This window comes from Nelumbo nucifera, chromosome 7, assembly GCF_055504915.1.
Source record: "Nelumbo nucifera cultivar China Antique chromosome 7, China Antique-T2T, whole genome shotgun sequence".
NCBI classification, from domain to species: Eukaryota; Viridiplantae; Streptophyta; class Magnoliopsida; order Proteales; family Nelumbonaceae; genus Nelumbo; species Nelumbo nucifera.
Window position 1 is genome coordinate 35,331,556 of NC_142655.1, and position 27,217 is coordinate 35,358,772.

General features: G+C 38.4%; 1 protein-coding gene across 2 annotated transcripts in view; it reads left to right on the forward strand.

The window, feature by feature from the left end:
- The window catches only part of LOC104598332 (metal transporter Nramp1-like), a 79,686-nt gene extending 63,274 nt beyond the window's left edge, over nt 1-16,412 (forward strand). For both annotated transcript variants that reach the window (XM_010260352.3, XM_010260353.3), the window contains exons 13-14: nt 6,738-6,833; nt 15,800-16,412. In XM_010260352.3, the coding sequence (XP_010258654.1) occupies nt 6,738-6,833; nt 15,800-16,141 (438 nt within the window). In that variant the 3' untranslated portion in view covers nt 16,142-16,412. The remainder of the gene's footprint in view (nt 1-6,737; nt 6,834-15,799) is intronic.
- The last annotated feature ends 10,805 nt before the right edge of the window (nt 16,413-27,217 follow it).

Consider the following 27,217-nt stretch of genomic DNA (forward strand, 5'->3'; position numbering starts at 1 on the left):
CCATTGTTAAATTATGGGCACTTAAATCATTTCTTATTACTTTCCACCCAAGTCCTTTTTCAGTCTGCCCTTAGCTCTTCTAGTCCCTTCAACTTGTAACAGGTCACTTTTCCTAATAGGTGCTTAGATGGTCTTCTATGCACATGTCTGAACCATCTCAATCAACTTTTTGTCATTTTATCACTTAGTGGAGCTAATCCTAGGTTCTTTTGTATGACTTCATTTTTAACCCCATCCTTACTAGTTTTATCACTCATCCATTTAAGCATTTGCATTTCTACCCGAGTCATTTTTTGGACATGTTTCTTAACTTTCCAACACTCTTCTCCATACAACATAACTGGCCTTACAACTGTTTTATAGAATTTTCCTTTTATCCAAAGTGGCATTCAATTGTCATATAAGACTCCAGATGCACCCCTCCATTTTCCCCATCCTGTTCCAATTCTATGGGTCGCATCCTCCTCAATATCTTCTTTGTTAGAATTATTGAACCAAGGTAACAGAAAATGGTACATTTAGTTATCTCTTGGTCTCCAATCCTAAGTTTGTCTCGGTTTGCACTCCTTTTTTTTTAAATTTGGATTGACCATGGGTGCCTTGTCGCCTAGGTGCTTGCCTAGGTGTCAATTATGATGGAAAAATCATTTCCGACATTCTCTTACTTGATCTTTTAAGGCCAAAAATTGATTAACCAGAGCTCCATGGCATCTACATTTGATCAAACACTTTAGTCAAGGCTGGGTCATTAGGTCCACAATCTTCTCTACAGTTGTATTTTTTGTTACCATCAAATCTCCTCTTTGTACAATCTCACAGACTAAATGATACTTCTATTCAATATTTTGTCCCACTTGTGACACCTGAGTTCCTTTCTCTACTCTATTGTACCATTGTTATCATAGAAGTTCATCATTAGTAACATACTAACAAGTACTACCAACCCCTATTCTCTAGAGGAATTTCTCATCTAGACTTTTTCATTAGTTGCCTCAAGTGCTGCAACATACTTTGCTTCATTAGGTGGAATATTTGATACACTATTACTTAATACTACTTCAACTAATGGCCCACCACCTAGGGTGAGGATATACCTTGAAGTGGATTTTTGTGAGTATTGATCTGATTAAAAGTGTGAATCTATATAGTATATATCTTGTTGCCACGAAATCCTCTCCATTGTATGACATTGTATAGTTCTTAGTTCTTCTCTAGTACCTAAGGATATTTTTTACTTCAGTCCAATGTTGTGTTCCCAGGTTATTTTGGATTCTATTGACCATCCCAGCTGCACAGAAAACATCTAGCCTACTACAAAGTGTGGCATACTTAGGCAACAATGCACAAAGCACACAAGGAAAGAGTGAGATGGAGAACTCAAAGAAATCTTTGTATTACTCAAGAGATGGATACAATGCTTGATTGCTTTCTTGCTTCTTGCTTCTCTACTTCCTTACTTGATGCAAATGAGGGAGGGGGCCCCCTTTTATAGGCACCTCCACCTCCTTTAAGGATTTCTCTAGAACTATGTACACTTAGCATCATCTAGAAGTACCTCTAGAACATCCTACCTTCTACACTCTTCTAGGGGATGCCTTCTCCATAAGATACAAGAACACTCTAGAGGAAGTCTAGATTGCTCCCAACCCCTCTAGGTTGTTCCACACAAACCCAGATTGTTCCACAAGGTTCTAGAGAGTTCCACCAACATCTAGACCCTTCTAGACACATGGAGAACACTCCAGAACACCCTAGAACGTTCCAAAACACCCCATAAACATGCAGAATTGACTAGAAGCCTCAAGAAACATCTAGAAAGCCTCTAGCCAAGCACCCCATTGTATCACTCCATGACGCTATGTTCTGATACCAAGTAGAAATCTGCTGAATTAAAAATATGATAGAAAAGTAGTTTCTTGAAGAGAGAATAGAGAAGGAGAAGAAGAGAAGAAGAGAAGTTGAAAAGAAAAGAGAGCAATGATCTGGCCGCCCCCTTCACTTATTATTTATACTAAAAATAATAGAGCAGTACAAAGACAACTATGCCCTTATAGGGTGGCAAAACATAAAACAGCATATATAACACTCAAAGCATAATAAAATTTGGACTCACGTAACTACTGTGGTCCCCACCTCCTATCTAACAACTAACATAAAACATCTACTCAGAAAAACTTCATAAAACTGATTAATCTTCAACACCATTCAGTAGTTAGTCATGTTTTTACTCCCAATGTGAGTTCTTTATTTATTCCCTTCTTTCTTCTGCTTCTAATACCTATAATGAAGCATTTATATGGTATCGTAGCAGGTTCATTGTTCTGAATAGTATCCTAGCACCCTGTTATTATTATTTTTTTTTTGCAATTTTCTTCTCTACTCTCTATTTGGAAATATCAAGAGGGACTAAGATCTGGTTACCCCTTCCCTTTTCTTCTGTCCTTTTTTGTGAGTGATCTGACAAGGTGATGTGATTCCCTCTATTTGTTCAAGTACAAAAAGGGGTTAAGGTGCTTGTCATGTTGAACTGCTCTTAAAATCTGAAGTGAGAAGACTCTGGTGTTGATTGGTTAAATTTTTTGATGAGGATAATGATTTCTAGTGCTAACAGATTCAATCCTTGATGAAAATTATAATTTCTGGTGTTGGCTATTTTGATCTTTTAGTGAAAATTATTATGCCAAGTGATGAATCTCTCTGATTTGTGCTGTGATTACCATTCTAGAAGTGTGAATTACAGGTGCAAATGTGAGTTAGTGCAAATCTTATTATGGAAAAAGGCTTTTGATGCCTCCCTTGATTTTGTAAATGTAGGGTACCAAGTTCTTTGTGGTCCAGCATTTCCACCCATGTTAGCTTCTTCAAGGGTAGACAGTGGGTAGGACCTGGGATTTTACCTGTGCCAGATTCAAACCTAGGAGGGGGAGTCTTCAATATAGGGCCAAGAGGTCTGTTAATTTTCCTTAGTTGGTTCAGTCTATCTTCATGAAGTTTGGCTAGTCAAGCTACTTTTGCTATGATCATAGACTCATAGTTTTTAAAGCCTTGACCTTGATCCAAATGTCCTCCCATAGGTCCCCAATAAAACACCTTACAATTTCTCTGGTCACCCATTAACTCAGGAAGCTAATTTCTCAAACTCATTTTGATACTCATGTACAGAATCTACAGATCCAGTTAGGCAGGGCTTAGTAAGAGTCTCATCAGTCTTCAAAACCCCAAGGTCTAAACCAGGAGCTTAACAACTCAGTAAGCTATAGGTAGGATTGCCTATACCACTGACCCCAGAGTATTGTTTCCCCTTTAGGTGCACAAAGGTGATTGGTATTTGTCACAAGAAATGGAATCATCAACTGAGAATATCAGAAACTCCAGTTTGGAAGTCCAATTGAAGCAGATGACTATTATATTCTGTTTGAAGTGCGTGGCCCTATTCTCGTGGTTGCATTTGCTGGCATGTGATACTTTACTACTTTTTGGGTAAATTGCAGATTAGTACCCTGTACTTTGGGGCTAGTCTCACTTTAGTGCCCGAGTTTCAAAATGTGCCAATGCAGTACCTGAACTCCTGAAAACTGTCAGTTTAGTCCAAAATTGTTAACCGACATTAAGTGACATGTGAAAGGACACAAATTCCCTTCGGGTGTCATCAATTTTCTTTACGAACCAACCATTTATTGAACTCACCTTATCCTAACTTCTTTTCTCTATTCTTCTGCGTGTTGAGCCACAACTACATGAATTACTGTTAAAGAGGCTTTTTATCCCTTCAAATGCCATCGTTGAACCTGTGAGGCTGAGACGGAGTAGATTTCTGAGTTTTGTTCAGTTTTGGTTAGAAAGTTTCTATTGAATTGGAAGAGGCTGAGACGGAGCCATCCTGTGAGGGAATGGATGCTACCTCTTTAGGTTTGGATGAGGTTCGCAGAAGTCTGAGTGCCACTGCTGAACCTCAAGCTCAAGTTGGAGAGTTGATTGACGAAGAATCTCATAGGTGGCATATGTAGTTGAAGTGGGAGTATTAAGGAACTTCGACTGCTGAACTATGTGAGTTTGGGATTCTGGCATTCATACATACTTCTCCACATGCACATCAATCCTATCACTAGTTCAAGGAATTGCCGATAGAGTGTTGTCACCATCAATCTGGCAATTTCAGCAGACATAGCTCTATGGCCTGAGAAGCCACAACTATTCTTGACTCCAAATTCTCAATGCCTTTCTTGCTCCTTTCGATCTTCACACAGTTTTTCCCTTTCACCTCTTGCTTCCTAAGCTGGGCCACCCTCTTATTGTTCTCTATCTTATTAGTCTCAGCATTCTTGACCTTCTGGTAAAGTTTTTTCTCCCAAGCATAGAACCATTTTACAGCGGAAAAGTGGCTGGTACTGGCAAGGTTCAAAATTTTGATACGTATTGAGCCGTATCGGTCAATATGATACGTACCGTATCGGTGGCTTCCTGATATGCCCCTACAGTGTGTGTTTCGGGTCAGACCCTGGTTTAGGTGGTAGAGGGACCTTAAACCAACCCCTCTGAACCAGATTGAAAAAAAAAAACTAAAAAAAAGGGGAAGTGAGCCACGATACATGCCGATGCGCCCCTACTGGCATATCGGCCTGTATTCAAATTTTAAACCTTGGGTACTGGAAAAACCTCCATTACCAATATCAACTCCAATTATTTCCTCACCCAGCCTACTGAAACTCCTTTATTTCAAATTTGAACCCCTTATCCATATCAATGGATTCAGACTCCTTTCGTAGTTATAAACCTTCCCTATCGTTTTCTGAGCAGAAAAACCACAATGTGTGCTTGTTCAAAAAAACACGAAAACATTGACATTTTCCCCTCTTTGTAAGTCTTCTGGGCCGACTAGGCACAGTTTTCTGTTTTTGTGTATTTTTGTAGATTGAAAATGGGGAGGTCAATGACTATTTGGAGAAGCGAAAGATGTGTAATAAAAGGGTTCAGCTGCAGAAGATGGCAGCGATACCAAGACTGCTACTAAAAATGAGACACATAAAAGGTTATTGAACCCGCAATGGAAGAATCACTGTGGGTTTAGCCATTGCAAGAAGACGATGAACAGTGTCTTTTTTTGAAGGGTAATTTTGGGATTTTGAAATGTTTTAAATGCATGTGATATCATGTGCATCAGATAACTGACAGAGTGCTAAAGGTAGGGCCCAATGTGAGAGTTTTCAGAAGTTTAGGTACTGCATTGGCATGCTTTGAAATTTGGGTACTAAAGTGAGACTAGCCCCAAAGTACAGGCTACTAATCTGCAATTTACCCATACATTTTTTTACATTGCTACATCTTATAAAGACAAGAAATGAAAGTTCCTAAAATTGTTCAACAGTTCCATCAAATGGATGGTTTGTAAAACAGATTTATCTTAGACAATGCTGGGTTAAAGGTAGTCTAAGTTCTTTTCTCCATGATAGAGGTGTTATACTGATAAAAAAATGATAGAGGTGTTATATCAAGGTTAATGTGCATATTCCTCTAAATAGAGTGGAATTTAAGAGTGGAAGAACCGATATTTGATGGAGGAAACTCAAGGTCTTCTTTATCAGATGAATATAATACCACACAAGTTTTGGGGAGGTGTTCTGCATGCTACGTATCTCATAAATTTTGTCATTCTGAATGTTCTAGTTTAAATCTCTTCTTAATTTCCTTTATCCTAGCAGTTTCCATTTTCTATTTTCTTACATGTCTTTGGTTGTATTTGTTTTATTCACATTTTAGGTCATTAAAAATGTCAACATTGCAGCCATAATCCCCAATAACTGCATATAACACCAATAGATCCAGTACAGCAGGATAACTATCACTTCCCGGCCCAAAACAAGCTAATTCCAAAAAAGGCTTCCTATCACTTTGAAAACTACATAGAAATTCTAATAAAATGACAGTGTATCAGGGCTGTCATCATCTCAGTCCGGAGTACCAGTTGACTGTACAGACTGTTGACATCAACTGTTGGTAATTATGAGCTGGCAATGATATTCTGTAGTAGAGTACCCTGCTCTGATACTGACTTGTGATTATAGGTTGATTGTTCACAAGATAATGGAATAACTGAGAGAAAAGAAGGAAGGGTAATGGAATAACCATTTGCAGGTATTCACAAGATAATAACCACAATTAAATAGTTTTCTCATGTGGTGTTCATGCAGATTATCAAATATGAAAGAATACTTGCAAATGGCTAAATATTTGCATGGATATGCACTGGCTAGAGCTAAAGGATGGTGAAAATCAGTCACAATTATAGATATAGCTCATCTGTAGACAAAGTAGGTCTAGCAGTCTCTTCTCTGGGATGATATTTTGCACCAAGAATAAAAAGATGCAAGATTTTATCCTTCATTGTTTTGTACACTAACATAGGAATATTTGTTCAGCTATATTATGGTATGCTACTCGACAAAATAGGCTTCACTAAAATTTAAAAGAATTATCAGATTGTCATTGTTACAGTGTATATATATCACTGTTATATACTAGATTCTTCTTCCCTTATGACCTTTTTCTGTGCATTTCTTTTGTCTGCGATGTTTCCACTTGATAAGTGGCCTCAGATCTTATTATTTTGTAATCTAAATTTCAAAATTTAAACCATAGATCCTTTTGGAAGTGACCTAAATTACTTAAAATCTGTTTTTCTTTTTTTTTTTTTTTTTCTGTTCATTGTCATCAATCTAATAATGATATTCTTTTTGCAGATGATCCTATCATTTGAACTCCCATTTGCTCTCATCCCTCTTCTCAAGTTTACCAGCAGCAAGACCAAGATGGGTTCACATGCTAACTCAACTATGGTAAAACTATTCCATAAATATTTTATATTATTATTGTCTCTTCTGAATCGATGGTTTATGAAGATATTTAAATTTCTGAAAGATTTATTATAAAAATGACTGGCCAACTATTAAGATTCACTTGGTTAATGCTACAAGTTTATGGAAGAAAAGTATAAGTTCTACAAAGAACAAAGAAAATACTGGTGCTGTAGATGGTATTCTCTGCATGTGCCCAACCATCTTGATCTACTTACCCTCATTTTATTACTTACTGTAGCTGCTCCCAGCTTCTTTCAAATAAGTTCTTATCTAATCCTATTGGTTCTAGTTTTACATGGCACATGATTATCTACATGTCATATGTAAATAAAAGAATAAGAAAGAAATATGTTAAGCAGTATTACAGAAAGAAAACATAGGTTTTTAATTCTTCTTTTGATTATTTGGAAAATAGATCTTGCATTTTATGGTAAATGCATTACACTAAAAAAAAAAAGATAAGGGCTCCTTTCCACCAACTCCACATATTCAGCGAGCTGGGATTTTCAATCAGTCTTTGAAGTTACCCTTAAAAACATCACAGCTTCCCCTGATACCCTTAAAACATCATTGACACTTGTATATCTTTCAACTTCTTGCTGTTCTCCCCTTTCTCTCTCTCCTTGCTTTTTATTTTTCTTCTACTGTTCTCTTCTTTCTCTTTCCTTTTCTTTCTCTTTCTTATACTATTTCAGGTCAAAATAGCATCCATCCACATAATCAGTAAGTCTACTTCATATCAATTGTTGTCTGGAAGAGACAAAGTGATGCTGAAGCATTTGATGGGCTGAAAATTTATAGCTGCAAGAAGAAAAGAAACTCAAACACATACCGAAACCCAAGCCCATAAAAGACCAAACTTATATTTAGGTCCATACCTATATCCAAACCCATGTCTATTGCCCACACCCAAAATGCAGATCCATAGCCAACCAACCTATTAAATTGAAACATGAATTTATAATTAATGCAAGTTCAATGAGCCTTGGTTTCGGAGTTTCTTGGAATAAAAGAAAGTATGGAGAATGCCAGCAATCATCATCAAGATTGAGAAGTCTTAGTCAGAAATTTATGGAGGTTAAAGATACAGTTTTCTAGGATAATTAATTAGAAAGTAGTAATTATTTTCTAATGCTAGTTTTCTTCACTAGCAAGATAGCTTGCCCATATAAAGGGATGCACTAATCTTAATCTGTTTTCAACAGTGTATGAATTAAGCATTTTCTTTGAGCACTTTGCACCTTGGTTATGAGAGTCCATATTTTTCTCTGAAATGTTACTTCTCTAACTAATTGGTGTGAATCCAATCTAAAATTAGAGTTCCAAGGTGAGGCTCCAAAGACTTCAATTCAAGGCTGTTCGATTCAGCCAATACTCTCCCAAAATCCTATAACATATCCAATATCCAATCATTTTCAAGCATATTTGGGGTTTGACCTGGCTGCATCAGTTGGAATGATGCCAATGCATTTGACAGGCTGAAAGTTCATAGCTGAAGGAAGAAAACAAACTCAAACACATATCAATGCCCAATCCCACAGCCAAGACCAAACCCATATTTAAGCCCATTCCATGGCTAACCAACCCACTAAATTGAAACATGACTTTAGAAATAATGCAAGCTAAATGAACCTTGGTGTTGGGGTTTCTTGGAATTAATGAAAGCATGGAAAATGTCAACAGTCATCGTGAAAATTGGGAAGTTTTTAGTCATGAAGAAATGTATGGGAAGTTAGAGCTGTAATTTTCTAGGAGAATTAGGTAGAAAGTAGTAGTTAAGTTTTAGTGCCAGTCTTCTTCACTAGCAAGATAGGTTTGCCTATACAGAGGGATGCACTAATTGGTTTTCAGCAGTGGGTGAATTGAGCATTTTCTTTGAGCACTTTGTGCCTCTGATCAAACTCCATAATTTTCTGAGGTGTGACTACAGTGTGACTACAATCTAGAATTCGAGATCTAAGGTGAGATGCTAGACCTTAATTCAAGGTTGTGTGACTCAGCCCACTACTCGCTTTCCCAAAATCCTATAACATATGATAACTAGGGTTTGTACAAAGGGAGAGAAGACAGATTTGAAGGGTGTGTCTTGTTCTAGACGCCCAAGAAAGATTGTATCATATATTGCTGAGTTACAAAAGAGAGAAAAGACAGAAGCCCTTCTCAAATGCAAGAAGATAAAAAGAATAAAGAACATGATACTATACATATGTTACATGCATAATAAAGGATGCTCTGAACAAGATATCAGCCTGTGGTTCTCTACACCCCCCTCAAACTTATGTTGATGAAGAAGTGTCAATTTGTCTATTAGGAATTTGTGCCAAGGGCGAGTCATAGCCTTGGTGAAGATGTTGGCTAGTTGAATGCTAGAGGAAATGTGTGGAAGGGAGATGTTGCCGGCCAAAAATTGGTCTTGGATAAAGTGGCAATCAATCTCATGAAAGATAGGATTTGAAGAATATGTAAGCCATGAAGAAGGTCTCTTAGCCATATAATCTCTGTACAGAAAAGACATGACTTGATACTCTAGTTTAGTGGAAGATTTTGTGATTGCTTGATGCTTCTCACAATTCCATGAAACAAGAGAATCTCCCAAGAAAACACATCACCTAGTTGTGGACCACCTTGTGTCTAGGCATCCTACCCAATTAGCATCAGCATAAGCAACTAAATCAAGAGATGAGGATGATGAGAAGAACAAGCCATGAGACAAAGTACCCCTGATGTACCTAATGAGATCTCTTCAGATGATAGACTATAGTTATATGATCATAGTAACCAGATCAGATTTAATAAACATTGTCTCCTTCAAGTGGATCCATAGAAAGGTATTCTTGACATCCATATGATGAATTTCCCATTGTTTAACAACTGAGGTTGAAAGCACAAGATGAATAGTAGACATCTTTTTAATAGGGGCAAAAGTCTCCTTATAGTCAACTCCATATTCCTGCTTATACCCATGAGCAACTAGACGAGATTTATATCTGTCAAGACTCCTATCTGGTCAACTCCATTGAGAAACCCATCTACTACCAACAATAGAAGCATTTGGAGGAGTAGGAACCAAATCCCATGTATCATTCTCAAGGAGAGCCTGGATCTAAACATCCATAGCTTCTTTCCAATGCAGAACAGCCATAGCTTGCTAGTGAGTGTTAGCAATATTTGTAGATGACAAAATGGAAGAGGAGCTATGGGGTGAATAAAAACCGTAATGGTCAGGAGGCTTAGAAATATGGGTGGAATGACAAAATGGTAGTGTATTGATACTTTGAACTATGGTCTGGTGATGAATCGTCAATATGAACCCAAAGACCCTACCCTTCAACATAAAATTGGAAGTGGAATTTCCACAATTGAATAATTACACCCATCAAACCTTTCTGCAAGAATGTCTTTCCTGTCTGAGGCCATTTCAGCAAAGAAAACACCAAGAAGACTATTTCCAAACATGGTTCAAAGTATTGATACACCTTTGTGCATCGTCAAGGGTGTATCAGTGCTTTAAACAATGTACTTTTTATTTTTTTGGTTTTCTTTTCAAAATTTGTTTTTTATAAATATTATTATATTATTTAATAAGTATAATAAATAGGTTCTTGAAAACACCTTTAAACAGGTGTATTGGAACCCTACCAATGCGATTGGGCATCTCATATTGATACTTTGAACCTTTCTTCCAAAGCATCAAAGTAAGTACTATATAAGGTAACAAGAATAAAACTTTTTGTAAACCAATCAGAAACAGTTCCTATAAAATGAATAACAGGTAGCAGGAGGGTCCAGCAGCAAAGACAATAATCTTCACCAAGGAAAAAAGATGCCTAGAGTGTCAAGGAGTCAAGAAGCAGTCCAAAAAAAAATAAAATTAACAGAATCAAAAGCCAGAAAGATCGAATCAATATCCTCCAAAAACTGATTCAATCCCCAAACCAATGATATAGGAAGAAAATATAGACTAGGGCAATAAAGGATCAAGACCTTCAAAATATCACTTGTAATATGTACCAGTCCAGAAAAGGCATGTTGCAGGCCTACCAAAGAGAAGAAAGCGATTGAAACCCTTCAAAACCAGTCCGAACTTCTCTCCAAAGGAATAGATAGATGCAAGAGCCTAGGGCGATCGAAAAAATAGTACACAGTGATTAGATCAAGCAGTATAGAGAACAATAGAAAAATTCAACTGAATGGTGAGATTCCAGAAGAACAGGACTGAGCTTGTGTCGATTAAATCAACCTCTAAACAATCTTTAAATTGGTTTTCAATAACAGAGCTAGAATGCTTTAACATAGTCCTTTTAAACTTGAATCAAAAGCTGATATAGAATATTTTCTCTGATACCATGATAACCAAGACAAATTTGAAGGGTTTGCCTTTAACATAGTCCTTTTAAACTTGTTCTACACGCCCAAGGCATTGGCCTCGGGCTCCACATGTCATTGGCCTCAATAGCCCTCAGGCTTCACAGGTCCTCAACCTCAACAGTCCTCAGCTTCATAGGTCCTCGGCCTCAACAGCCCTCAGTCTCCACAGGTCCTCGGACTCTACAGGTCCTTGGCCTCAACAATCCTCGGACTCCACAGGTCCTCAGCCTCAACAGCCCTCAGGCTTCATAGGTCCTCGACCTCAAAAGTCCTTAGGCTTCGCAGGTCCTCGGCCTCAACAACCCTCAGGCTTCACAGGTCCTCGGCCTTAATAGCCCTTAGGTTTCACAAGTCCTCAGCCTCAACAGCCCTCAGGCTTTACAGGTCCTCAGCCTCAGCAGCCCTAAGGCTCCACAAGTCCTCGGCCTCAGCAGTCCTTGGACTCCACATGTCCTCGATCTCAGCAATCCTCGGACTCCACAGGTCCTCGGCCTCAACAGTCCTTGGACTCCATAGGTCCTCAGCCTCAATAGCACTTAGGCTTCATAGGTCCTCAGCCTCAATAGCTCTTGGCTTCACAGGTCCTCGGCCTCAACAGTCCTCGGACTCCACAGGTCATTGTCCTCAGCAGCCCTTTGAAATCGAGGCTAGCACCTCTACGCCAGAAGACCGCTCTCACCAGCTCGGCCATAGCCGAGGCCCTCGCCATAGAAAACCAATTGGCACCTCCCAGCTAGGATGACACACTCTCTTCGGCCGAAATCGAGGTCCTCAGCCAAGACCTCCACTGCGACCTCGAGAGTGGGGGTTAAATTATGTAGGCGCCTTAGGCAGGCTAGTAGCACGCTGACACGTGGCTGAGGATGGTGCGCAACGCGGGGCCAATGATGCGGCCACACGCAACGACCTCGGATGGTTGTGCCCCTAGGGCCGGATCACATCCTAACCATGGTTTCAAATGTCGCCAAATGTCGCTAATGTCGCCCGACATATGTCGATGTTGAGGCTCACCGACATGAAAATGGATGGTAATATAAAAATTACATTATGTCAGTTGACATTTCCTATATTTCGGAAATGTCGACCAAATCGATCCAAATAACTAAAAAAAATACAGTTTTTCCTATTATGTCGACAGGATGTCGACTAATGTACATTAAAAATATAATATATTAGTATATTATATTAATATAGATTATTCCATTAATATTTCTATTTAATATTTCAAATAAAATATTTATAAAAAGAATTAACAAAATATAAAAAAAAGAATATATTAATTACTTTTTAATATAAAACATAAGATATTTTTCAAGTAATAAAATATTAACTAGTTAGTATTTTTTAAAATATTTATTAAAATCAGAAAATGTTTATTAAATTTTATAAAAAACCATATTCTACATTTAATATAAAAAGTCAGAATAAATTTAATAAATTTTATAGTAAATCATAATTTATTATAAATTTAGTATTAAAAATCATAATAGATTCAGAAATCAGAATTTATCATAATCTTACTACAAAAAGGAGAATCAGTTTATTAAATTTATAATAAAACATAATGTATTATAACTTTAATATTTAAAAATCAGAATAAATGTATTTCTATTTACTAGTGTGAAATAAATATATTAGAGTTTATAATAAATCAGAACTAAAAATAAGAAAAGAAAATATCAGATAACCTTGTAAAAGCATCAAAATGCATAATAAATCAGTAAATCGTCATTTACTAATTTGTTATTGATCTTAGTTTCTTAGCTTTATATAATGGTTGGGAATAAGATAATAGTCTAGAAATATGTATTAATGCTTCTTTTATCATTTTACAAAATATCTTTGCATATTTCCACATATTTCATAATATTTCCACAATGTCTCTAATTTTTACAATATTTCCCCTCGACACTTCTGACATTTCCGACATATGTCCTATATTTTTACAATATTGTAATTTATACAATATTTCCACCGTTTGCATCCGTCTACCTCCAGGCGGTCTCAAGTATAAATAGGCACTATCCCCCTCAATGTAATCATCTAAAACCTGGGTTGGAAACCCGCTACTCCAAGCTCTCCAACTTCTTGGTGATCTCGTCTGAGCTCCTCAGCTCAGGGCCCCATTCACCCTCTTTGCCACACTCCTACTAACTTGACCGTCGAAGTCCCCGCCTCGGGCTAGCGCCCGGGGCCTTTGACATCTTCTTCTTCGCAAGTCCTCAGCCTTGGCCCTCCTCAGGCTCCATAGGTCCTCGGCCTCGGTACTCCTTGGACCCCATTGGTCCTTGGCCTTGGCACTCCTCGGACCCATTTGATCCTTGGCCTCGGCCTCGGCCCTCCTCGGACTCCACCGGACACGACCTCAGCCCCCCTTGGACTCTTCCATCTTCTAGCTCATCCGGGAAGCGAAGCTACAGAGTTTCCTCAGCCCATTCTAAGCATCAACAGTAATATATATTGCTGAGTCACAAAACACAGAAAAGACAGATATTCCTTCTCAAGTACAAGAAGATAAAAAGAAAAAAGAACATGATAGTATACATATGATATACACTAAAAGGATGCTCCCAGCATGATATCAGCAATCTACACCATATCCGATCATTTTCAAATTGCATACTTTGGGTTTTGACCTTGCTACATCACAAAGTCAGACTTGCAAATGGTTCCTCTTCCTCCATTGTTGCTCAAGGAATTGTGTGTCTTTCAAATAGCTTAACTTGTCTCTTGTTCTCCATGTCCCTAAATTGCCCATTAACCATTTTTCTGTTAGTAGTATCCCTAAATCTAAGGATTGTAGTGTAATGTTCTACTTGAATCTCATGTTTTTAGGATTTTCTCCAAGGAGGACACATTGAAGCATGTGACATTTCAAAAGATAGTTTAGTCCACTAGTTATGTGAGTCAGTTTGGGGATGCTTGCGATATGAATCAAATCTACCTATGGAATCATTGATTAGGCCATTTATCTTTTTCTTCATTAAGGTTTTACTTCCTAAATTGTTTAGATGTGTTCCATTTTTCTCTCTTGAATGTCAATCTTGTCAGCTGGGAAAAGATTTTTGAACCTCTTTCCCTTAACTGATAAAAGATCAACCTATCCATTTCATATTGTGCAATCTGATGTGTGGTGCCCTACTTCTATTGCTGTTGAAGGAGGATGTAGATATTTTATCAATTTCATTGATGATTATGCACAATATATTTTCATTTTGTTACAGTCTTAAGAGGAGATTTGCCAGAATGCTCAGAATTTTCAGCATATGATTTTCACATGGTTCCTTGTTGAGATACAGACTTTACAATCCGACAATGCTAAGGAGTACTTCAAAGGAGACCTAAATAGATTCCTAGTTGCTTAGGGTACTATTCATTATAGATTTTATCCTAGAACCCCATAACAAAATGGGGTTACAAAGAGGAAGAAAATAACATGTTAGAATATGTGTAAATACTTTCATATAATATTAGAGTGGTTTCTGCTCAACATTGGACGATATGGACCTAGCCTTAAGTATTTTCTTGTTCAAAGTAGTTGTTCTTAGGTTTTAAAATCAAATCCTCACCTAGGGCTGCAACTTGGCAGGCATAACCCAAGCCTGCTCATATAACCCATGCAAAGTTTTTGGGCTTCAGGCTGGACCTGCACTAGAAAACTTGAGCCTGGCCTAAACTCTAGTTGGGTTTGGGTTGAAACCTCAGGTAGCCTAAGCCTAGACTGACCTAACCTGAGCCTACCCAACATCATATAATATACTCACCTATGTAGATATATCCATTGTACATTTATGATTTATTCGATATTTGTACTATCATATACACCCTAGGGTATATTTAATTATTTACAATATGTACATGATTAACCTAAACTAACACCCACGAACAAATGTGCACAAATACTGTTATGCTTGTTATTTATACAAAATCATCAATTTCTAATTAATATACATGCATGAATATATGTATAAAATATGTTTGTATATAGACATTTATTAATAGCATATATGCACATTTTTATCTATTATTTGGGCTATAAATCCCAATAAAAGGTGGATGTGCAAAACATATTCAAAAATCCTCCCGCACAGATCTGACCAAGCCTGCTCGAGCCTGACCAAGAAGCCCAAGCTTGGCCCAAGTTGTGTTGGGTTAAGCTGAGAATGAGCTTGGGTTGGTAAAGTCAGGCTTGACATCGGTTGTGGTAAGCCTGAGCCTAAGGTCTAAGCCCTAGAATTGGGCTTGGGTTGACTCTCAACTTAAACCCAATCCACCCAAGTTATACCCCCTATGCACATTTGTTGGGTCAATATGTCACGATTGCTCCCCCTACCTCCATGTTAGAAATGCAGATTCGTTTTGGAACATTTATAGGATGGTCAAAACACACATTGACTTCCCCACTTACAAGCTATCCTAAAGGAAAATTTGACCGGTCAGATGACCTTGACCATCAATCTCGTGTGCCTGTTATCCAATCATCTCAATTTGTTGCATTAGTGACCATGTAGATAAGATCATCCTACCCTCTATATTCATTTATTTGACAGTATCTTATTGTTTTGCTCTTGTTGCAGATTTCAGTAATTACCTGGATCATAGGATCTCTTATCATGGCAATCAACATATACTATCTTGCAACAGGTTTTGTAAAGCTGCTTCTGAATTCTGGGCTAGAAGTCGTGGCAATTGTGTTTGCTGGTTTGTTTGGGTTCTCAGGTATGTTGGTGTATTTGGCCGGAATTTTGTACTTGGTCATCCGGAAGAATAAAGAAGTAACACACTTGCTGCCATTGGAGGAGTCAGTAAACCTGCCGAGAAATAGCAATTGTGACAATGAAATCTTATATAGCCTCCCCAGAGAAGATATAGTAAGCATGCAATTGCCCCAAAGAAGGATACCGGCTGGTGTCAACTAACTGATGCTCTTGGTCTCTGAACATAGGCATGACTTGTTGAACTTTGATGCTTCAACTCCAAGAGGCCTACGGACCACTTCTAATCTCTTTTATGGATGGCAGATATCCGTCTACTTCTCATAGACCAGCATTTTGTACAATTTTCACTGTTCCTTGATTGCAAATTTGCAATAAGTACAAAGGTAAACGCCCACATCTAGGAACGAGACAATAGCAATGTAATGTTTACACAAGAGTTAATAAGTCATTAAGTTCTATACGATAAAAGAAATGGTCTTTCTTGGGATTGAGAACAGCTGCTTGCCTGCCAGACCACCCATACCTAGGTTCAAAAGAAGTATCTTCAAAATATGTGCATTTCTGGCCTGCCAGATCAGTCTCATAATAACAGTACCATGTAAAAGAAAACCCATCCGCACCTCTACCTCCATACATGTCAATATGTCATTGTGCCACCAAAGCAAAATATGGTCTCTGACATCAAAGTTAGGTAGAGCATTAGGGTGAAAATGCAAATCAGAGCCAAACCAGATTTGAATAACAAGGTAGAGAAATATAATATGAAGTAGTAACTCATCTGCCACTTCAAACAATGGGCGTGAAGTGTCCAATTGTAAATGATGTTCAAGTCGGACTTTTGTAGGAACAATATTGTAAGTGCACTTCCAGATAAATAGCTTTAAAGGGGGTGTTAGAAATGCCAAGCACCATAGATGTCACCACTGCACATTCTCGTGTAATAAGACTCTAGTAGAGCCACTAGGAAGACCGTCCATTAAGAATTTATGGGCTGAAGAAGTAGAAAATTGGCCACGTGTATAATACTATTATACCAATCTATCTTCCAAAAGGAATGAGGCTATGGTAAAGCAACTTGCTGGATTAAGTGCATAATGTTGGAGTCCAACTTATAAAACTGCCATGTCATAGTGGCGTGGTCGATAAAATGAGTAATCTTACCAAAATGGTTTTGCAAATCAAGAAGTTGATCTAAGAAAATATCTCCAACGCCGTGGATCATGTTTAAAGTTGATGCTCCAGCCATTACCCAGTAACAAAAGACACCCTTTTTGAGCACCTCTCAACACTTTATCATGCCAGCACAACTTCAAGTCCCAGGTTTGCTTTTATATTGCCAGACATTAGTAGTTTAGTACCTTTCAACTTCAAGAATTTGAACCCATAAGGCATTTTTCTGAGTAAGAAAATGCCATAAAAGATTTGAAATGAGAGGCTGAGAGAAAGGTTCCTTGTTTCAACATTGCAGAAACCTAGGCACCTTTCACCTTTCAATTTCACCATATGGTTCCAAGATAAGAAATGGAGTTTTTCCTAGAACCCTCATTTCCCCACCATAAATCCCCACATATGGTATCTAATTGGTGACATATAGTTTTAGGAAATACATAAAAATTGCATATGACACGTGGGCATTGATTCAAGAAATGAATAAAGAGGGTGTGTCTCCCAACCTGAGACAGTAAACTCATCTTCCATCCATCCAATATATCTTTCACTCATTCAATCAATTCAGCCCAACTGGTGCATTTGGAACACCCAAAAAACAGTGGACCTCCAAGGGATTTTTCATTAAGCTGCATTAAACAAATAAGAGAGGTGGAAATCACATTCATAACTTGTCAATGAGTATTGTTACTAAAACAAATGGTTGATTTCTCAAAATTGATAACCTGTCTAGACCAACCATTGAATTGGGAGAATACATCCCAAAGACACGCAATCTCCTGAGAGTTGCAGTTCCCAAACAAGAGCATATCGTCTGAAAGGAATAAGCGGTTTACCTTCAAACCAGTCCTGCCAAACTGAATTTTTCCAAGGTACCATTATCAATATTGGTATACAGAAAGAAAGAGATAACTTCCATATATAAGATGTAAAGATATGGAGACAGTGGACAACCTTGGTGAAGCCCATGAGTTGGGCGGCAAGTATTGCCAGGGGTACCATTAACCAAAACAACCACAGTAGTAGAAGATATGCAATGGTAGATAAGAGAGCAGAAATGGTCTCCAAAACATAAAATTTGTATACAAATGTCCATTCAACCCTGTCATAGGTTTTAGCCAAATCAAGATTCGAAAGGAATTATGACACCATACTTATTTGTTTCTTCATAATGTGGACCACTTCTTGGGTAAGGACAAATGATTTGATGCAGACGAAAGTCTTTAGGTTCCTGCACTACTTTCGCCTTGGAATTAAGCAGAGATATGTATTATTTATGTCAACAAATGAAGATGGATTGGCAAATAATATTGGATAAAATCTACCAGATCAGAATGTTGGTAAAGAAATGTTTGAACTTTGAACCCTATCTGGGCCTAATGCCTTATGCACGCCAATATTAATTGTAGCATTCGAATCTCATCATAGTCTAGTAGTAGTAGGAGACATAGAGAATCATTTTTTGCATATGTAATGATAGAAGGCAAGCCCCGGCCCTCAAGTGAAGTATTTGTAGTAGTGAACATATCTTCAAAATAAGAAGTCAAAGTTGAAGAAATCTCTTGCAGGCTTAAAGTCCAGCTATCATCCCTTCTTTTCGACCAATGTATAAGATTCCTGCTCTTTTTATTAGAGGTCACGTTGTGTACTTGACTAATACGCCAAAAGCCTTAAGACTGATGGAATGTGTCAAGCCAAGCATTTTAACCATTTAAGACCATAACATACTACCACGCTTCCGTAACCGACATCTCAATGGCATCACTCTAGTAGTAGGTAGCCTTCTACATGACAGTTCTCACTTTGGCAGTAGGTAATCCTTTCCATGATAGCTCACACTCTAGTGGCAGGTATCTCTTTCCCATTGGCATCTTTCTATCTGCTCCAGGTATCCCTTTCTATGATGGCTTTAACTCTATTCTAGGTAGCCCTTTCTATGACAGATTTCACTCTACTCTAGGTAACCCTTCTCCCAGGTAGCCCTTTTTGTGATTCGAACTTGAGACTTTGTAGAAGGCTCTAATATCAGTTTGTTACCGACCTCTTCCTGGTGACTAGAAGAGTGTTCAGTCAAAGGAAAGAAATAGAAGTTTGTTCAAGTCTCAAAAGGGTAAGCCAGTACAATATATAAATCATTGTAATGGCCTATAATGTTGGTAATAAGTGGCCAGAGGCCCTTGATTGGAAACAAGCTTTAGCCATGTCAGTAGAGAACCTTCTTGGCATGGCCAAAGGTTTGGCTAGGTAGTTGAGAAATTCTGGCTTAAAATCCTACCTAATTGGAACTTGTCCATTGATCCAATGGGCTGAATAGGTTCAAGTGAAAGTTACCAACTGCTCTCCATAATCAGAGGGAACTCTCTAACTTAAAAACCTAAATGGGTATATATAAGCCCCTCCTCAAAATGGCATATGGTGATATGTGAGTAGGCTTGTAAATGGAGCAAATTCGAATCAAATCATGTCGTATTCAAATTCGATTTTGATTATAGAACTGATTATTCGAATTCGAATTTGACTAGATAATCAAATAATCGAATATTCAATTAATTCAAAGTTGATGGATTACATCCTAACTCTTGAAATCCAAGAATGAGCCCTCTTGTTCCCTTTAAATGAATTATGGAGAAAGTCTTAGCTTGTTTTTTTTGAATGAACAAAGGATACACATTGTTTCTATAAACAAAGAAGATGACCGAACAAGGGAAAAATAGAAAAGAAAAACAAAAAACCTAATAAAATCTGGAACAAACAATGAAGAAGATGGACAAAGAACAAGGAGAAAGCAAGAAATGGAGGGAGAGAGAGAGGGAGAGAAAGAGGAAAAGAGGGAGAGACTACAACATTTTTTTCATTTACCATAAAACAAATGGATGATAGCTACAACAGTTCTATTCATTTACTGTGACACTCTATTTTGCTTCATTGATACATGATCTTTGCTTTCAATATGCGCTATTCATTTTTTTTTAAATCTCTTCCATGAAAATCAACAAAACTAGACGCTGGGGAGGAAGTCAATGTAGGGGAATGAAAAAATGAGGGATACAAGGGAGGGAAATGGGGGGAGATGAGACGAAGCAGGTTGAAGTAATTAATGCACTTTTATCACCTATCAACTAATGAAAATAAGTTTGAACCAAGTGGTCTTATCATGGTAGAAGCAATCAGTTTCTTTTTTTTTCATATTAAAATAGGAGTATATAATAAAATATAATATAAAAAGTTAAAGACACTTGGCCGAGGTTCTAACTTTTAAGACACGTATCTTTCTTTTATATTATATTATTATAATAATTGAATTCAAATAATTATTGAATCGAATCGACATGTTCTCGAATTCAATTCGATTATTTAATCGATACAAAGCATATATTTGAATTCGACTATTTGCATCATTCGAATTCGAACTGATTACATCGGATATCGAATTCAAATTTGGATTTTCGAATATCGTTGACACCCCTATATGCGAGAGCCGACAAAGATACTTTCACTTGGACTTATTGCAAGTTGGGTCATCTACAGTTCTCTAGTCTTATACTAGGAACAAGCCAAGTGTATTAGCGACCAGATCAGAATACAATATTGTTTGTAGGGCCAATAGTCTTTACAGGTATCCTTTGCAGGGGCTATCAGTGGTATCAGAGTAGGTTCCACTAGATTACCATAGGCCAGTCGCACCATAACAATGCCCCATTTTTAAGCCTCCTTTGTTCCATATTTTCGTTCTGTGCTAAGAAGCAATACGAGAAAGCAGAGGAAAAATCCTCCTTGCTCTTCGAACTACAATAGATGCGAAGGCAGATCTTCAGATTGGTTAGTGGAAGCAACTCCAAATCTAAGCAAATCTATAATAGAGTCGATCACATCAGGTAGTGTCTTATGAGATATCTTCTTTCATTTGGATTTTAATAGCTGATGATGCGCAATCTGACAGCTCCCCTACTGGTTGCTGACTCAAAAGCTTATTTGGATGGTTCCCTTGTTTGGGCCAACCTAGAGATGTTCGAGCTATATAATGGAAAGCTGCGTAATTTTCTGAGAGACCTGTAGGGAAACAATATTAGGCGAGTTGTGCTAGGCTGGGCCGAGCTGGAGATGGCTAAGCCGTTTTGCGGAGAGCTGTGTAATTTTCTGAGAGACCTGTAGGGAAACAATATTAGCCGAGTTGTGCTGGGCCAAGCTGGAGATGGCCGAGCTGTTTTGATTCTGTAAGAGAGACAGAGTTAGAGTGCTCGGGTGTCTTTACCCAGGGAGGGCACTCCGATGCTTAGGTCAGAGAGTGTTTTGAAAGTATTTTTAGAAAGTGAGAGAGCTTGAGAGCTTGTAATCACGCATACCTTCTCTCAGGAAATAAGTGCCTTTTATAGGCCTCAGTGTTCAGGGTTTCCTTGGAAACGGGCCTGAGCTCTTTGAGGAGTTGTTTTCTTCTTTTCTGACGTGTTAATGTGTCAGTTGCGAGATCCTCGTGGGGGCTACAATCTGTTTAAGTAAAGTTGAGGCACGCAACACGGTCAGCCGTTCTAACGGTCGCGCTATCTGCGCCTTTGGTAGCGAATTGCTAGGGACTATTAGCAAGCACTTCCTCGTAGGTCGCCTTAGGTCCTCTTAGCTTGGCCGGCTCCTAGAACAGGTCACCGTAATTTTACAAGGTCTTCCAGCTTGGCCTTATCGAGGTGGAGATCGGCCTGAGCGAGGCATTCCAAGCTAACTTACCGAGCTGGTCTTTTGACTCAGTGCCGAGATGTAATTTGGAAGCCGTGTGTCATTGTACGATCGGGAGGACCAAATTACCCCTCATCAATTGTCCCCCACTCTCGAGCTAGCGTTAGCTCGACGAAGGGAGTAGCTCTCAGTATGGGTAATTGGTCCGGCTGGTTCATAGGTTGCTTGGCTCGCTTTATAACTTGGTCTGAAGCTCAGTGAACCACAACTTCATTTTCAAATTTCAAAAATGGGGAAAGAAGGGAGCACGTGCTAGCTGGTGTAGGATGTTGGCATGTCGTTGGCATTTATTACATCTCAGGACCAGCTTGATTGCATTTGCTTTCATGGTGGGCCAGTAGTATCCTTGTCGTAAGGCTTTCTGAGCTAGGGCCCGGCCTCCCAAGTGTCCTCCACAAAGCCCTTCGTGGATCTCGTGTAACACCCGATCTGCCTCTGTTTGGCGCAGGCATCATAGATATGGTAGAGTGAAGGATCTTCTGTAGAGTTGCTCGCCTACTATCACGTAGTGAGCTACTTGCCTTTCTATAAGCCGAGCTGCATTACGTTCCTTTAGAAATACACCTTGTCTTATGGTTGAAGTGCCGCATTGGTTGACGTCTCCGATGTGGTCACAAGCTCGGCTACTTCAGGGGTTGGCGAGCTGAAGGTGTACTTGGCAATAATGTTTGCTAGAACCTGCGTTTTTACCACTGGTCGCGGCTCATAGTGGTTATCGTATTCGCTGGGCTCTATTGCCCACTTCGTCAGTCTCCCTGAGACCTCAGGCTTCTGTAGAATATGCCTCAGAGGTCGATCGGTCAGGACTATGATGGTACGGGCTTGGAAGTAGGGCCTTAGTTTTCGGGCTGCTAGCACCAATGCGAAGGCGAGCTTCTCTTTGTCTAGATACCTTGTCTCAGCAAGTGCCCTGAAGTTCTTTGGCCTTGGAGCTTGGAGAATTTCCATTGCCAGCGGGGACTCCCGAGTTAGGCGTGGTTGTTTAGATAGGGCATCTACCCTGCTTGTTGCCTTACTGTCCTCCTTCTGAATTATGCTCTCTATTGGAGCGAGTTAGCTTTTCTTCCCGGTGCGGTGTGCATGTCTCTTGCACCTCTTCTTAAATCCCTCGGACGATCTGGCTGTGTTTTTCCGAATGGGAGTCGTAGCTCGGTTTTTAATGGGGAGTTGGTTGTTGTGGGCCGCGTCATTGACACGATGCTGGTTGTCATTGTGCCCAAGCGCTCTATTGGAGACCTAGATCTGACTGCTAACATGGGGTGGAATCGGTTCAATTTGACTGACTTGGTTATGACCGTCATTCTGTTGAGGTACTTACTGAAAGGGTACCTATTGGAGAGGTACTTGCTGCTACTGTTGCTATTGTTGCCCCTCGCCATAGAGGCAAACTTTCTTTTCCAGGACTTAAGTTGGTCACTCATCCCTTATACACACCGTACCAGATCATAGAACTGGCATGCATCAATTGTTGCAGGAGCCGCTATGGGCTAAACCGTAGGGGGAGGCGCGTTCACATTCTCCAGTACTCTAGTTGGGCGCAAGGGGACGTCGATTTGGCAAATGGTAACAGTGGGGATCTGGCCATTGTTGTTTTTGTTGTTGGTGGGTTGATTGCTTGAGGATGCCATTACTCAGTTTTCAAGAAAGGTAAGAGAGAATTTATCTTTTTGTTACAAGTTCGCACAGACGGTGCCAATTGATGATGCGTGATTTGGCAACTCCCCTACTGGCTGATGACTCAGAAGTTGATTTGGATGGTTCCTTTGTCTGGGCCGAGCTAGAGATGTCTGAGCTATATAACAGAGAGCTGTGTAATTTTCTGAGATACCTGTAGGGAAACAATATTAGCCGAGCTAGAGATGGCTAATATAACAGAGAGCTGTTTTGCGGAGAGCTGTGTAATTTTTTGAGAGACCTGTAGGGAAACAATATTAGCCGAGCTGTGCTGGGCTGAGCTGGAGATGGCCGAGCTGCTTTGTTCTGCAAGAGAGACAGAGTTAGAGTGCTCGGGTGTCTTTACCCGGGGAGGGTACTCGGATTCTTAAGTTAGAGAGTATTTTAAAAGTATTTTAGAAAGTGAGAGAGCTTGAGAGCTTGTAATCGTGCATACCTTCTCTCAAGAAATTAGTGCTTTTTATAGGCCTTAGTGTTCAGGGTCTCCTTAGAAATGGACTTGAGCTCTTTGAGGAGCCATTTCCTTCTTTTCTGGTGTGTTAATGTGTCAATTACAGGGTCCTCATGGGGGTTACGATCTGTCTAAGTAAAGTCGGTGAGCAGTTCTAACGGTTGCGTTATCGACACCTTTGGTAGCAAATTGCTGGGGACGGTTAGCGAGCTCTTCCTCACAGGTCGCCTTAGGTCCTCTCAGCTCAGCCAACTCCTAGAATATGTCATCATAATCTTATGGGGTCTGCTAGCTCGGCCTTATCGAGGTGGAGGTCGGCCTGAGCGAGGTGCTCCAAGCTAACTTACCTAGCTGGTCTACTGACTCAGCACTAAGATGTCATCCGGAAGCCACATGTCGCTATACGATTGGGAGGACCAAATTACCCCTCATCAATAGCTACTTCGTACAAACTATATGTTAATTCAAACACTACAAGTTATACCCTATCGGTCATCATCTCTCACGGTTCCCACTTCAAAGATTGAAGCTAACACAGGTCGATCAAGGGTTGGTTATGTCTTCGAGCTAGATCAGATTGTTGTTAAAAGCTAGAGTTCTTTGCCGCAGTGGCTGCTAACTGATCGCTGGTTCTTGCACTCTATTGACGGCTCAAACTCCAAAGGTTTTGATTGAAGAAACCCTACATGCATTCTTTGAATGAGAACTGGTGAGAACCTAACGCTGCACTGCAAGAGAGACTATCATTAGTTTGTTTATTAGTGGCGTGAAACTAACAACACTAAAAAATTCAACTCCTCTCCTTAGCAACCCATATTTGGCCCAAAAACAGATCTAAGTACCTCTAACTTCTCTACTTCATTTGGACACTGAGTTCATACTTGGCAAAATGCCCCAAATGAGCTAAGTACCCACTTTGCTTTTGATTTCCATATTATTTGTTATTTAAAAAAATATAAATTTAGTGATACTACTACGATGATATTATACATATGAAAAGCAAAAGATAATATTAGATTTGGTGTTTATACTAGTAATGCCATAGAGATTTAAAGTGGGTGGAGCTAAACATGTGAAGTATCACATATTGGATTTGTAATAGATGTGGTTTGCTTGTTAAATTCTATGGTGTTTGAAAAATGTATTAAAAATATGACAATTAGTTGTGATCCATTAGGGATACTAATCTCTACATTGTTTCCAAATAGAAATACAAAACATGACATGGTTACCTAATTTCATCATACAATACTTGATGCTAAGTTATTGGAAGATACGTCCATAGCATTGTTTTCTTCTATTTGTGCTAGAAAATTTTAGTTATGATGGTGCTTTTCCTTGATAGCTAAAAGGAATGCAACTATGTTTAGAAATTTTGTTAAAAAATGGTGGATAATGTGCATGGTTGTGTCTGGTTTTGTATCTTGTGAGTGAGAGAAATAGAAAGAAGAATTATATGAGGATCTTGAGTGTAAGTAACCTAAGATTAAACTCTTACAATGATGGATGAGTTTGGGTATGTAATTTTGTTAATTGATAAACGGTGAGTAGTTCAGAGGTCTTTTGCAGATTAAAAAAATCAATTTTAATCTTGGTTAATAGTTGACGTGGTTTGAACTTAATACTTTTTCAATCATAACCCAAAGAACACTTAGTACATAAAAAGGATGGAAGTTAAGTCTTGGGGAATATGGTATACCTACCTCATTTTTTGTTTGATTACTTGCAACAAAGCTGAGTTTGTCAGGAAATTTCATAACCATACATAGAGAAATTAGTGCCCTTAAGGAAAAGGAAGAGAAATTGAAATCAACTTTGAGATGTCATACACTTATATCTGTGTAGCCTTGAGATGGATATATAAGCAAAGGACTTATATTGAAGCTTCACCTCTCTTTCCTTTTTTTTTTAAAGAAAATTTCTCTAAGTTTCTATTAAATTAACAATGCAATATATCAGCTCATGTTTTATATTAAAATAACATTGAAGTAAAAAACTAGGCAATTCCTCACTAGGAGAGAATATAGAGAATCATTTTGTTTGATAAAATGGACAAGTCACCACTTGACATGAAAAAGACGATATATAACTGTCTTCTAAGGGAATTGTTCTCTCCTCTCCCAACGAGAGTTGTCTAGACTGACTTGACATAGAAAATTCTGTAATTGTTTCCAAAATCTATTGACTAAGAAAGTACCATTGGGACTTCCAAAGTAAAGAGTCTAACCTGTTCTAGTGGTGGATTTATTTAAGTATACCTCATAAATATGTCTCCATTAATTAAGATGCTAGTAAATATGGTGGATCACACAGTCTCCTTCATCACCAATAATGCTTAGTATTGCTTTGTTGTACATAACTAGCTGATACAAGGATGGGGAAACACCCATCAAAGCCAATCACCATTATGTACTTCATACCAGAAGCAAACCCAAGAGTTATCTCCATGTTAAATGTTTTCTTTCATGTCATTTAATCATGTTAATGAACTCTTGTAAGTCTTCATGATTTGGGAGAATTAAAACTTATGGTACTTTTATTTATTAAATTTAACTTGGCCCCTTCTTTCTTAAGTATTGAGCTTATGTAGGAAAATCCAAGGACTACCATTTCTAATTTAATTGGAGTTGCATTTCTTCAATTATATAAATCACTTCACCAAATTCTCAAAAAAAAAAAAACAATGAAAATGTCCAAAATAGCCTTGCAACATGCCCCTTTTATACTATGTTTTCAAAAAAAAAAAAAAATGAGTAAACGATGCTTATAGGAAACATCTATTGTACTTGATCATTTACTAAAATTGTGTGAGCTTAAATAATTACCCTGTTGTAATGAACCTTTTCTTTTAGCAAAACAAAAGAAGGGGGTTATGAGAAGAAAAGCTGTTAGTGACTAAGATCCTAACAAAGCACTCAGTTGAACTAATAGAATTAAGTCTTTTTTTTAAATATTGACCAATATAAAGAGCCATATAACAAATATCAAATTTTTTTGCAAATTACAATTCTGGTTAAGCAATGAAATAGAAAGAATCTTTTTCTAAGAAGAGAAAACATGTGTAAGGATTATTATTCCTTGAATTTATTATTATTGTTGTTTTTTGTTTAGAATGGGAGATGAAGAATAACATATTGAAGCTATTGAAAGAAGATTAATAGTGAATGGATAATTTGAAACCCATACATAGACTCAATCCATTAAATTAAAAAAAAAAAAATTCTCATTTTAATGAATAGTGGGAGTTCAAATGTTTA